This window comes from Alligator sinensis, unplaced genomic scaffold, assembly GCF_000455745.1.
Source record: "Alligator sinensis unplaced genomic scaffold, ASM45574v1 scaffold437_1, whole genome shotgun sequence".
Lineage (NCBI taxonomy): Eukaryota > Metazoa > Chordata > Crocodylia > Alligatoridae > Alligator > Alligator sinensis.
In genome coordinates, this window is record NW_005842176.1 from 2090817 (window position 1) to 2105501 (window position 14685).

General features: G+C 45.6%; 2 protein-coding genes across 2 annotated transcripts; one reads left to right on the plus strand and one right to left on the minus strand.

Annotated features, from left to right (window-relative positions):
- Window positions 1–557: 557 nt before the first annotated feature.
- On the minus strand, window positions 558–1496 carry LOC102372978 (olfactory receptor 10V1-like). Its single transcript, XM_006026070.1, has one exon. The coding sequence runs from the start codon at window positions 1494–1496 to the stop codon at window positions 558–560; it is 939 nt and encodes a 312-aa protein (XP_006026132.1).
- Window positions 1497–13218: 11722 nt separating this feature from the next.
- LOC102373229 (olfactory receptor 10V1-like) lies at window positions 13219–14181 on the plus strand. Its single transcript, XM_006026071.1, has one exon. The coding sequence runs from the start codon at window positions 13219–13221 to the stop codon at window positions 14179–14181; it is 963 nt and encodes a 320-aa protein (XP_006026133.1).
- Window positions 14182–14685: the final 504 nt, after the last annotated feature.

The following is a 14685-nucleotide window of genomic DNA, read 5'->3' on the forward strand; positions in this document are numbered from 1 at the left end:
GACCGCGCTTTGTGTGGACCCAGCCAGGAACAGCAGCACTGGTGGCAATGAAGGAGTTCCCCCTCCCTGCCCAGCCCCGTCACATGCTCCCCAGCAGCCAGGAAGAAGATGCAGGGATGGAGAACCTGCCCACAGCTGCCACTGTCCCTGGCCAAACCTGGTTCCCCATGCAGCTGCTTCCCACAGCCCCAGCTGGAGTAAGGCAGAAATGGCCAGGACAGTAGCAGCGGTGGGTGGGTCTCTCTTTTCTGTGCCAAGAGGTAGAATTAGAGAAGGGGAGGGGAGGAAATGTGCTGTTGAGCATGGAGAGTAAAAGGGGTACCAAGAGTGGGGGAGGGATACTTACCTGCTTTGGAGACTTAAAATCTGTATCTGCTGCTCCTGCTATGTGGTCTGCCTAAGCCATTGTTGAAGGGGAGGCTGGGAGCAAGGGGTGCAGCCACCTCTGCAGCTCCAGCACCTCCTTTTCCAAAATTCTGGATCCACCTATACTCTCAGGCACTTACACATCTTCTGCAAAGGGTGTTATTTATGGAAAGATGTTCCAAAGCTATCACTTATTTGACATATCTCCTCCCTAGCACTCTGCTCAGGACATCCTTCAGCTCCTTGTTCCTCATGCTATAGATCAGAGGATTCAGCACAGGAGTCACAAAGGTGTAGACCACGGACACCACCCGGCCTTGCTGTGGGGAGTAGCTGGAGCTGGGGCGCAGGTAGATGAAGCTACAGCAGCCGTACTGCAGGAGGACAACGGTCAGGTGGGAGGAGCAGGTGGAGAAGGCCCGGTGTCGGCCGGCTGAAGAGCGGATTTTCAGGATGGCGTCCACAATGAAGACGTAAGAGATGCAGATGAGCAGGAAGGGAATGGCCAGGATTATGATACAGACTGCAAAAACTGCTGCCTGGTGGATCTTTGTGTCAGCACATGCCAGCTGCAGCACAGGCAATACATCACAGTAGAAGTGGTTGATATCGTTAGTACCACAAAAAGGCAGGTGGAACAGCAAAATAGTAAACTGCAGGGCCAGCAGGAACCCCAGCACCAGGGATGCAGCCACAAGGCGCACACAGACTGTCCAGCTCATGATGAGGGTGTAACGCAGCGGGTGGCAGATGGCTACATAACGATCAAATGCCATGATGGCCAGGAGTGTGCTGCCAGCCCCACCCAAGAAGATGAAGAAAAACATCTGGGTGCTACAGCCAGCAAGGGAAATGGTGGCCTTCCTCCCTGATAGGAGGTTGGCCAGGGCTAAGGGGGCAATGACAGAGGAGTAGCACATCTCCATTGCTGCTAGGTTGGCCAGGAAGAAGTACATGGGGGTGTGGAGGGAACGTTCGGTGCAGACAACGAGAGTGACAGCAGAATTTCCACACAGGCTGATCAGGTACATGAGCAGAAGGATCACAAAAATCAGCAGCTGCACCTCGTGAACATTTGAAAAGGGACAGAAGCGGAATTGTATTGGCATGGTCTGATTTTCACCTGCCATTGACCCAGCTCACAGAAAACCTGCTGGGAGACAAAAGAGGGAAGCAGTTACAGTTTTGGGCAAAATCTATCTTACACTGAGACACAAGGCATGGTTCTATTGCCACTAGGATGCCACATGTTTCATTCTCTTTGGGAAAACCATCATCCTGTCAGACAGACCCTCAACATCTTTTTGGATTTGTGTTACATTTATTTGCTGCATAGCAACCGAAGTGTGATGAGAAAAGACAAGCAAGGCTTGAACAGGCCTGATCTATTATGGATCATTTTTATTTTAGCTTTTTCCAATCATTTGTATATTTTAATTCATAACTCTCCTGGGGCTTTTGAGTTTAAAAGTGTGAAGAGAGGGGATGAGAGTTTCCTATCATTTCAACCATTTATTGCTAAGCTTTTTGTTTGCTTATAATAGGATAAAGACATTTAAATATTCATTACATTTTGTCCATATATTTTTGAATAATTTTTTAAGGGGAAGGGTGGCTAAATAGTTCATTGCACAAAAGTGGCAGAAACAAATTCGCTCTCCCTCAAAGATTAGACTTGAAGAATGTCAACCCCAAACTGAAAGGGTCTGAAAGTCACAAGCTAACAAATCTAACAAAATCCATTCTAACAAAGGGCAGTGGGATGGAGATGATTCAGTAACCTTAACTGTTCCATTTGTAACATGATAGAGATGGAAGGTGAAATATAGCAGAGATACTATCTTGTAAAGGAGTTTGTAAGATCTTGTCACCATGAAAAATATATAGGGTGATTCTCAGGCAGAATTCAAGGAGTAAAAAATAAGTCTGTGCTTGCTGGAAATGGAACGGGTCTACGGTCATGAAGCATTTTAACTACTCAGTACATGTGTCTACACAAGACTCTATGTTGCTGTAGCAATGAGCTACTGCAAAGTAGTGTCAGCAGGCACTAACTATGATGTTGCTGCTACTGTGCAGTCATTTAGTACTTGCTTTTACAAGTACTTGCTAAAGCAAGTACTAAATGATCGTGCAGTACCAACTACAAAGCCAGGGGACATGTAGACATGCCCAGTCACTAAGAGATAACCAGTTCAATATGAGCTCCCAATGCTGTGCTGTAGTTAGAGGAAGTGCAATCCTTGGTTGTATAACACAGAAATATCATGTTGGAGGAAAGAACATGTATTACTTTTGTCTTTGGCAGTGATAAGTCCACAACTGTAATAATGTGAAGAGTTCTAACATCTGCAGGTAGAAAAGGAAACTGAATAATCATAAAGGGTACAGAAAAGAACTGCAAAATTTTTTTAAGTTTGGGGAGAATGGCCTTGTTGTGATAGATGTAGGAAGCTCAGTCTATCCAGTTTGTTTAAAAGAAGATCACAGGGAGGGTGTATAGATGTCTAAGTCAACTTAAAATAAGGCAAATAAATTAAGTCAACTTTACTAAGTTACCTTAAGTAGCCACGTAGAAGTGTACATATGTACAGTTCCTTCACATGGTGGCAGCCATCTTGTGAGCCCTTCCCTGCAGTAGCCCCTGGCCCCTGTTAAGCTAACTTGACTTAGTGTACGCACATACTTTCAGTAAACATAGAATTGACTTAACTAATGTGACTCAAGATAATACACATCAAAGGTGTATATTACCTTATGTCACATTTAAGTAAACTCTGCTCCACATACATGTGTACGCTCTGACAGTTAAGTCAACCTTAAAAGTTAAGTCAGCTTGACTGTCAGAAAGTTAGTATGTGCGTACGCACCTAGAATGACTCGATCATAGTGTACAAATAGTTAACATGGGGAAGAGACAAGATTTTAGACAGTTCGTTAATTATAACATAACATAACATAACATAAAACTCAGACCTTGGAAACTGCAATAAGAGATTCAGAATTATTTTTCACAGTGATAGTGAAAAATCACTGTGATTTTAACTACTGTAATTAACTACTGTATACTTACTGTGCACTTACCAAGTGCACTGCGGGTTCCCTATCCAGAGGCATAACAAGCAGTTTCCATTCTCTAAATGGGAGCTGTAGTGGTTGGCTTAGTAGCAGCCAACATTCTTGTGCCCTCTCAAAAGCAGCACCCAGGCCTGGAGCCCTAGTCAGTCACCCCTAGTTACACTGCTGGCCCTATCCCTTGGAGCTTTTAACTGAGCCTTCTATATCTTTCTAAAAGGGGTGCTACAGCTCAAACACAATTCATATGCTTGATACAGATGTTCCTAAGAGAAGTACTGTAGCCTACGTTATGCAGGTGTTCACAGGAGGTGGTTATAATGGTACTTTGGGGGTTTAAAATCTATGGATTTATGAAATCTAGTATGCAAAGTGCAATGGAGTAAAACTACTCATGTGGAAGAAGGCTCTGGGGTCCTGAAAGGGAATGTGACAAATAAACCAAAGATTATGATCCACCAAACATGCAAGGAATAACATACTCATCAGCTAGTGTCACTTTACAAGGGGCTACTCATAGACCAATATGTACAGAAATGGAGAAAATGACAGGAACATGTGAAAGATACAGGTGACAGGTCTGTCCTAGTGGTAGGAAGGTTAAATAGCTCATGGCAGACCACAGACAAATATTCACTCAATAGCAAAGGGCTTAATGCAGACAGATTCACCTATGAGTGTGTGGGTTCTCAGGAGTTACTGTAAACTGGTATTGCACACCCAGGTGTAATGGGTGTCGGGGTCAGGAACACTGTCAATGCTCTTTCCTTTGTAGAAGGGGAGTCACCTCCTTCCTAAGGGCTGCTGGGAACTGACAATGGTGCCCAGACTCTACCTGTAGCGCTTTAGGGTGATATAATTGGTTGAGATTTTAATGCCCACAGATTCTTAGACCAGAAGACACTTGCCTGACTTCACATTAACCTGTTCAGCTCAATAGAGCCTCCTTCCAACATCTGACTGCTTTTATGCTCCAACAGGAATTGACAGAGAGGCTTTTCATTTTGTCTGTTCTCATGGAACCTCAGCATCCAATTTGTGACAAAAGGAGCCAAAGTTTCTGCCGTAATGGACCCAAGACTGTGGCCCTTCCCTGCAGAGGAGCTGGCTGCAAGCACAGATCTCACCGCCTTCAGAATCAGTGCAAAGCCCGTAACCTACAACATCAGATACATTAGGCAAAGAAGGGAGGAGGAGGATGTGTGCATGTTCAGTGTGCATTACACATCTTTCCCAGCGCCTAACCCACAGAGGCTGGGAGTGTAGAACAAATCCTACCTGTAAAATAGTTCTTGAGAGAAGCATAGCAATACAGGAGCTTGAAGGAACCTCAAAACATCCATTTAGCCCATTCCCTTGATTTGAGACAGGATCAAGTATAGCAAATAATCCATGATTGATGCTTGACTTCACTTTTTTTAAAAACCTCCAGTGGAAGAAATTGCACCACCTTCATAAATAACTTATGGCCTTATAATTAGAGGAAGGGATTTTTGTGGAAATATCTGTTACTGGACCACACGGCATAGGTGGGAGAGATGTTAGGAAAGCTTTTAGGCACAAGGTACCCTACGGAAGGGTATCTGGTGCCCGAAAGCTAGACTAACATCTCTCCCACCTATGCAGTTGGTCCAATAACATATCACCCCAAAGATCCTTCCCTCTCACATATTTCCTGGATCATCACAGCTACATCACTCAACACTACCTTAGAATTTGAATATTTAATAAACAACTTACCCAAGTCTCCTCTGCTGCAAATGAAGCTGCTGGGTGCAGTTCTGACCGTGTCTGCTTTCTGTACAGCTTTGCTGTGCACAATGACAGCCTGCTGATGTGATCTTCTGGAAAATTCATTCAAACACAGCAAGTACTGTAGTCTCTTTCCCATGAAACTTGTCCAAGAAGTTTCTTTTTTCTTGAGGACAGTATGATGACAAATTGCCCAATTAAAATTTCCTTAATGACTGAGGGGTTTTGGATTAGCCCCTTAATGTGATATCCCCCTCCCCCACTTTTTTCCATAGTTTCTAGATTTACTATTTGATGGTTTAAATAATTTATTTTAAACCGATAATGAACCTTCCCAGCTCCTTTCTAGTGCTTGTTATCTGTGCATCTCAAAGTACTATGCCAAGGAGGACAATATCGCTATCCGTCGCTTACAGACGGTTAAACTGAGGCACAGAGTGGTGAACGGATTTGCAAAAGGGTACCCAGCAGATCAGTGGTGGGATGGAATCAGAACCCAGGTCTCTTACCTTCCAGCCTGGGACCAGCCTGTTATCCACATGAATATACTGATTAAAAGGAAAGATTGAGCACTGAAAGAGCAAGGGGCAAATTTGATTTTGTTCAATCTCTTTTTCGGTTGAGGTTGTCAGGGAAGCACCAAAGAAACTTCCTTTGCCCTAGAAATGTCTTAGTTGCTGAAGCATGTAGAAATAGAACATTCCTAAGCATCTCGTATTCTTTCGCTCATTCTTCTCTTTCTCCTCTTTTCTTGCCTGCCTTTTTATGTCCTTTCTCTCTCCATGTCTCCACATGAATTCATAAGTGCTAGCTAGCAGAAGCTGGGAAAATAGTTTATTTAGCTGCTCCCAGGCAGGATTGCTTGTTCCTAGTTTCCCCTGCACATAATCTGTATGGCCCTCAGCACTTCCCACTGGTACCTGGTCATAGAGCTGAGCTCATCTGCTTAAGACTCCACCACTCAACTTCTCTGCTGCCAGGCTGTGCGCTGCTCTTCCTCTAGCAGAGAAAGGACCGAAGGGGTTGTCTCAGGGCACAATTAACAAAGCAGGAGAGTGTAACGGCCACAGTGTAATGAGTGTAATGGCCCCACTGCTCTGTGACTATCACTGGTTTCTTCTTAATGTGCTGGTTGAATTGGTTTCTTTGTCCTCCCTGTGTGTCCTATGTCAGATCTATGCCATCCCCCAGAACCAAAAGGCATTTCTTGCTGAAGTCCCACGAAGCTGTTATTAGCATGGAAATGCACAAGAGAGATTCTGTTTGCATTTCTGACAATCACCAGCTGAAATCTGAGCATGCATCTGCACAGCATGGTGGACAGGGGCGCTTCCTCTCTGTGGGGGTCTCATTTCTGATCAGAGCCACCCGTGCCCCATTGCACCATAGCCCATGAGTGCTTCCACCTGCAACTTAAATCTACCCGCAGCCCCTCAAAACAATTCCTTTTGCCATGCTGTGGCACACCAGTGGCGTCACTCCCATTCTAACCAAGACCAGGAGACAACAAACACTCTCCCTACCTGCCATGCCTGCACCTGGAATATGTTACCAATTCACCCCTTGCCCTTTGTTCTTAAGTCTTTGCCTAAATGCTCTCTTACCAGGCTCAGCCAAGATTGAAAACCTTTTATTTTTCAGACTCTAAAAGATTTAAGAGCAGTCAGGCAGTTAGTGAAAAGCCTTTCAGAAAATCTGTACTAGATAATTTTTAATGCTAGGTTAGAATTTCTTTGTGGTCACAGCAAAATCAAAAAAGAACATATCATAAATAGTAATACGTCATCTTAACAAGATACATCTAATTAGGCACTTCAGATAGAGAGTAGATAAAGAGTAGAATCTGATAGTTTGCCCAGATGTAATTAATCTCTGTAACCCCAATTTCAAAATAGCATCCCCCTTTTATATTGATCTGTTCTCATCACTTAAGATGCTTGGCTTCCCTACTTGGTTAATCTATACATTTGCATTGGCACATGTTAAACATGCATTGGTATAAAAGAGGGGGATACCAACTTGTACCCAGATCAAAAAAACACATTATCCTTAAAATTCTTCAGCTATTTTTTTTCCATTAGTCAGGAACATCCCAGATCAGTTCTTGCTTCTCTGAGACTACTCTGTCTCTTTTCTAGCTGCTTAACAGTAAAATCTATATGTGCAATTCCCTTACAGTAATATATTCCCTACAGCTTTCTTAGGCAACAAAGAGTAATGGAAGGCAGCCAGATTGGCTCCCATTGTGGGATCTCAGGGCTGGGGAAAAAGAGGGAATTATTCTTATCCCCCTCTTGTGTGAGGAGAAACTGAGCTACAGTGAGGTGAAGACCCAAATTTTCTTACATGTACCACTATTTTTGGCTGTGATTTGTCTCAGGTCGGACCTAGCACTGGGAGATGAAACCTTTTGGGCTCAAATGAATTGAGTGAAGGAGAAGTAGTAAGCAGGAGTCAGAAATGCAGCAGCCAGGACTCCTGCTTCCTCAACCCCAGCTTTTAATGCTAGCCCACACTTAGTCCCTAAATCCAGAGGGCTGCTGCAGGGAAAATCTGCTCGCCTTACCTCATGTCATGAGTGAGGGCAGGAACAGCCGTTCTTTTCTGTGCTCCGCACACATCCCTCCCCACCCACCCACACTGAGCTCATACATATACATTTCCGGGACCCCAGGGAGCTGAGCTCTGTATGGAACAGCCTTGGCCACACTGCAGGGAGGAAAATTAACCCTCACACTGTTGCTCTGCTGAAGTAGGGAATATATTGATGGACGTGTCGGTGACATCAGATGTATCAGATCTCAGAGAAATTCTCATCACTGCCCATGTCCACCCTTTTCTACTAATTGCTTCTTCATGAAAGCTGCCCAGACATTTAGCTGTCACATCATCATCATCATCAACATTGTTGTTGTTCTTGTTAATATTCCAGATTCAAAATCAGAGTTTGGAGTTTTGGCAGAATTGCCAGGTATTAGTAGGTACGACCTGACGGGAGTCACGACGTGAATGCTTCTGCTATGTCCCCCGTACAAACCCTCTCACACAAAGAACACATCATGAAGACAAAAGCAAAGGTGAGCACTTGGCACAGCATTCTATATAAGCTCACCTCGAAATGGGGTCTGAACCCCTCAACCATCCAAAACACTGCTCTGGCCCTCAACCTCTCCTCTGCTGGGTATGCGTGTCCTGTGTGGGGGAGATCCACATATGCTAAGTGCCTTGACCCCACTGTGAACAATTGCTGCCAATACATCACCGGATGTCTGAAGCTTGCCAGCCTAAACAGTGCACCTGCTGGCTGGCATTCTTCTGCTCGACATCCAAAGAGCAGTGGCCAGCAGGATAGAACGATCAAGACAAACTCAAGATATGAGACACCTGCTGTACAACCGTCCCACACAGCAGGCAGGCTTGATCCTCCCTGTCCCCCAGCCATAGGTGATTGTCTGTTGGCCCGGGGGCGGAGGGGGGAACTCTAACTCATGGTGCTTCTTGTAAAGTGAGAGTGGGAGCCTGCACATCGGTCAGCAACCCACATTGCCAAGCCTCATATTTTTATTGCAAGTCTCAGAGTCTTGCTTTATTTTTACTACAGCCTCACCTCCTAGAGTCATGAATCACATCAGAATCTCAGCTCTCTTTTACAAAAAATAAAATTTCCAGCCCTTGGCAATGGGGATACAGGCATAAAAACATTGTGCCCAATAGGTTAAATATCCAAAAGCTAATAGGGGAAATCCAATATGCAGTACTTTAAACTAATCTCAGAATGTTGGGTAAGGTGGGCTCCTGAATGCTAGACAGTTGGGGTTGGCAGTACAGTCTGACCACAGGGTTAGTAGCGTTCCTCAGCTTCATGCAGGGATATTATTCCAAGTTACACCACATTTGACCATTTTGTTACACGTGCTTGTGCTCGTTTGTTGTACGTTGCGAGGTCTTTCATTATACACATGCCTTCACACAGGGGCATTGCAGCAGGTGCTGCATAGTCTGATGCTCTGTGCCAGTCACAGGTGGTGGAACCAATGGTATAGCCCCACTTCTTCATTAGTTCCTTGGAGTGTCTGACCCAGGTAAGTAGGCGGTTGAGACATTGCCATCTTTGCCATGGTTCGTCAGTTCCTGGTGGCAAGGACTCAGCTGCTGGAATGTCTATTTTTCTACTGTCAGGTATTTTCTTCAGCCTCTCATTCCACATCTATTGTCATGTCTCCTTGGGTGTGGCATCGAGAGTTTGGATGCTGGTGGGGAAATTCCTGCATGACTGCAAACGTTTGTGTGCTGTGTGGGATGGTTGTACAGCAGGTGTCTCACATCTTGAGTTTGTCTTGATCGTTCTATCCTGCTGGCCACTGCTCTTTGGATGTCGAGCAGAGCAATGCCAGCCAGAGGATGCACTGTTTAGGCTGGCAAGCTTCAGACATCCAATGATGTATTGGCAGCTATCGTTCAGAGTGGGGTCAAGGCACTCAGCATATGTGGATCTCCCCCACACAGGACACGCATACCCAGCAGAGGAGAGGTTGAGGGCCAGAGCAGTGTTTTGGATGGTTGAGGGGTTCAGACCCCATTTCGAGGTGAGCTTATATAGAATGCTGTGCCAAGTGCTCACCTTTGCTTTTGTCTTCATGATGTGTTCTTTGTGTGAGAGGGTTTGTACGGGGGACATAGCAGAAGTGAGCATTTAGGCAAAGACTTAAGAACAAAGGGCAAGGGGTGAATTGGTAACATATTCCAGGTGCAGGCATGGCAGGTAGGGAGAGTGTTTGTTGTCTCCTGGTCTTGGTTAGAATGGGAGTGACGCCACTGGTGTGCCACAGCATGGCAAAAGGAATTGTTTTGAGGGGCTGCGGGTAGATTTAAGTTGCAGGTGGAAGCACTCATGGGCTATGGTGCAATGGGGCACGGGTGGCTCTGATCAGAAATGAGACCCCCACAGAGAGGAAGCGCCCCTGTCCACCATGCTGTGCAGATGCATGCTCAGATTTCAGCTGGTGATTGTCAGAAATGCAAACAGAATCTCTCTTGTGCATTTCCATGCTAATAACAGCTTCGTGGGACTTCAGCAAGAAATGCCTTTTGGTTCTGGGGGATGGCATAGATCTGACATAGGACACACAGGGAGGACAAAGAAACCAATTCAACCAGCACATTAAGAAGAAACCAGTGATAGTCACAGAGCAGTGGGGCCATTACACTCATTACACTGTGGCCGTTACACTCTCCTGCTTTGTTAATTGTGCCCTGAGACAACCCCTTCGGTCCTTTCTCTGCTAGAGGAAGAGCAGCGCACAGCCTGGCAGCAGAGAAGTTGAGTGGTGGAGTCTTAAGCAGATGAGCTCAGCTCTATGACCAGGTACCAGTGGGAAGTGCTGAGGGCCATACAGATTATGTGCAGGGGAAACTAGGAACAAGCAATCCTGCCTGGGAGCAGCTAAATAAACTATTTTCCCAGCTTCTGCTAGCTAGCACTTATGAATTCATGTGGAGACATGGAGAGAGAAAGGACATAAAAAGGCAGGCAAGAAAAGAGGAGAAAGAGAAGAATGAGCGAAAGAATACGAGATGCTTAGGAATGTTCTATTTCTACATGCTTCAGCAACTAAGACATTTCTAGGGCAAAGGAAGTTTCTTTGGTGCTTCCCTGACAACCTCAACCGAAAAAGAGATTGAACAAAATCAAATTTGCCCCTTGCTCTTTCAGTGCTCAATCTTTCCTTTTAATCAGTATATTCATGTGGATAACAGGCTGGTCCCAGGCTGGAAGGTAAGAGACCTGGGTTCTGATTCCATCCCACCACTGATCTGCTGGGTACCCTTTTGCAAATCCGTTCACCACTCTGTGCCTCAGTTTAACCGTCTGTAAGCGACGGATAGCGATATTGTCCTCCTTGGCATAGTACTTTGAGATGCACAGATAACAAGCACTAGAAAGGAGCTGGGAAGGTTCATTATCGGTTTAAAATAAATTATTTAAACCATCAAATAGTAAATCTAGAAACTATGGAAAAAAGTGGGGGAGGGGGATATCACATTAAGGGGCTAATCCAAAACCCCTCAGTCATTAAGGAAATTTTAATTGGGCAATTTGTCATCATACTGTCCTCAAGAAAAAAGAAACTTCTTGGACAAGTTTCATGGGAAAGAGACTACAGTACTTGCTGTGTTTGAATGAATTTTCCAGAAGATCACATCAGCAGGCTGTCATTGTGCACAGCAAAGCTGTACAGAAAGCAGACACGGTCAGAACTGCACCCAGCAGCTTCATTTGCAGCAGAGGAGACTTGGGTAAGTTGTTTATTAAATATTCAAATTCTAAGGTAGTGTTGAGTGATGTAGCTGTGATGATCCAGGAAATATGTGAGAGGGAAGGATCTTTGGGGTGATATGTTATTGGACCAACTGCATAGGTGGGAGAGATGTTAGTCTAGCTTTCGGGCACCAGATACCCTTCCGTAGGGTACCTTGTGCCTAAAAGCTTTCCTAACATCTCTCCCACCTATGCCGTGTGGTCCAGTAACAGATATTTCCACAAAAATCCCTTCCTCTAATTATAAGGCCATAAGTTATTTATGAAGGTGGTGCAATTTCTTCCACTGGAGGTTTTTAAAAAAAGTGAAGTCAAGCATCAATCATGGATTATTTGCTATACTTGATCCTGTCTCAAATCAAGGGAATGGGCTAAATGGATGTTTTGAGGTTCCTTCAAGCTCCTGTATTGCTATGCTTCTCTCAAGAACTATTTTACAGGTAGGATTTGTTCTACACTCCCAGCCTCTGTGGGTTAGGCGCTGGGAAAGATGTGTAATGCACACTGAACATGCACACATCCTCCTCCTCCCTTCTTTGCCTAATGTATCTGATGTTGTAGGTTACGGGCTTTGCACTGATTCTGAAGGCGGTGAGATCTGTGCTTGCAGCCAGCTCCTCTGCAGGGAAGGGCCACAGTCTTGGGTCCATTACGGCAGAAACTTTGGCTCCTTTTGTCACAAATTGGATGCTGAGGTTCCATGAGAACAGACAAAATGAAAAGCCTCTCTGTCAATTCCTGTTGGAGCATAAAAGCAGTCAGATGTTGGAAGGAGGCTCTATTGAGCTGAACAGGTTAATGTGAAGTCAGGCAAGTGTCTTCTGGTCTAAGAATCTGTGGGCATTAAAATCTCAACCAATTATATCACCCTAAAGCGCTACAGGTAGAGTCTGGGCACCATTGTCAGTTCCCAGCAGCCCTTAGGAAGGAGGTGACTCCCCTTCTACAAAGGAAAGAGCATTGACAGTGTTCCTGACCCCGACACCCATTACACCTGGGTGTGCAATACCAGTTTACAGTAACTCCTGAGAACCCACACACTCATAGGTGAATCTGTCTGCATTAAGCCCTTTGCTATTGAGTGAATATTTGTCTGTGGTCTCCCGTGAGCTATTTAACCTTCCTACCATTAAGACAGACTTGTCACCTGTATCTTTCACACGTTCCTCTCATTTTTCCCATTTCTGTACATATTGGTCTATGAGTAGCCCCTTGTAAAGTGACACTAGCTGATGAGTATGTTATTCCTTGCATGTTTGGTGGATCATAATCTTTGGTTTATTTGTCACATTCCCTTTTAGCGATAAATGGTTGAAATGACAGGCTTCAACCTAGGAAACACTTTACCCATCCCCTCTCTTCACACTTTTAAACTCAAAAGCCCCAATAGAGTCATCAATTGAAATGTGCAAATGATTGGAAAAAAACTAAAATTATCCAGAATAGATCAAGCCTATTCACGCCTTCCTTGTTGTGTTTTCTCATCACACTTCAGTTGCTATGCAGCAAATAAATGTAACACAAATCCAAAAAGATGTTGAGGGTCTGTCTGACAGGATGATGGTTTTCCCAAAGAGAATGAAACATGTGGCATCCTAGTGGCAATAGAACCATGCCTTGTATCTCTCAGCGTAAGATAGATATTGCCCAAAACTGTAACTGCTTCCCTTTTTTGTCTCTCAGCAGGTTTTCTGTGAGCTGGGTCAATGGCAGGTGAAAATCAGACCATGCCAATACAATTCCACTTCTGTCCCTTTTCAAACGTTCATGAGGTGCAGCCGCTGATTTTTGTGATCCTTCTGCTCATGTACCTGATCAGCCTGTGTGGAAATTCTGCTGTCACTCTCGTTGTCTGCACCGAACGTTCCCTCCACACCCCCATGTACTTCTTCCTGGCCAACCTAGCAGCAATGGAGATGTGCTACTCCTCTGTCATTGCCCCCTTAGCCCTGGCCAACCTCCTATCAGGGAGGAAGGCCACCATCTCCCTCACTGGCTGTGGCACCCAGATGTTCTTCTTCATCTTCTTGGGTGGGGCTGACTGCATGCGTCTGGCCGTCATGGCGTTTGATCAGTATGTAGCCATCAGCCACCCGCTGCGCTACACTGTCATCATGAGCTGGACAGTCTGTGTGCGCCTTGTGGCTGCATCCCTGGTGCTGGGGTTCCTGCTGGCCCTGCAGTTTACTATTTTGCTGTTCCACCTGCTTTTCTGTGATACTAACAATATCAACCACTTCTACTGTGATGTATTGCCTGTGCTGCAGCTGGCATGTGCTGACACAAAGATCCACCAGGCAGCAGTTTTTGCAGTCTGTATCATAATCCTGGCCATTCCCTTCCTGCTCATCTGCATCTCTTACATCTTCATTGTGGATGCCATTCTGAAAATCCGCTCTTCAGCCGGCCGACACCGGGCCTTCTCCACCCTGCCCGTTGTCCTCCTGCAGTACGGCTGCTGTAGCTTCATCTACCTGCACCCCAGTTCCAGCTACTCCCCACAGCAAGGCTGGGTGGTGTCCGTGGTCTACACCTTTGTGACTCCCATGCTGAATCCTCTGATCTATAGCATGAGGAACAAGGAGCTGAAGGATGTCCTGAGCAGAGTGCTGGGGAGGAAAGTGATACCTCAAATAAGTGATAGCTTTGGAACATCTCTCCATAAATGACACCCTTTGCTGGAGCTGTGTAAGTGGCTGAGAGGGTTGGTGGATTCAAGTTTTGTAAAGTTGGGTGCAGGAGCTGCAGGGTGGCTGCAGAGGTGGCTGCACCCCTTGCTCCCAGCCTCCCCTTCAACAATGGATTAGGCAGATCATGTAGCAGGAGCAGCAGCTGGAGATTTTCTTTAAGTCCCGAAAGCAGGTCCCCTACTCTTGGCACCCCTTCTTTTACTCTCCATGCTCAACAGCACCTCTCCTCCCCTCACATTTCCTCCCCTCCCCTTCTCTAATTGTACCTCTTGGCACAGGAAAGGGAAACCCACTCACCGCTGCTGCTGTCCTGGCCATTTCTGCATCACTCCAGCCAGGGCTGTGGGAAGCAGCTGCATGGGGAGCCAGGTTTGGCCAGGGACAGTGGCAGCTGTGGGCAGGTTCTCCATCCCTGCATCTTCTTCCTGGCTGCTGGGGAGCATGTGACGGGGCTGGGCAGGGAGGGGGAACTCCTTCATTGCC

Excerpts from the sequence above, each read along its gene's own strand:
- LOC102372978 (XM_006026070.1), bottom strand. The coding sequence starts at position 1,496 with ATGGCAGGTGAAAATCAGACCATGCCAATACAATTCCGCTTCTGTCCC.
- LOC102373229 (XM_006026071.1), top strand. The coding sequence starts at position 13,219 with ATGGCAGGTGAAAATCAGACCATGCCAATACAATTCCACTTCTGTCCC.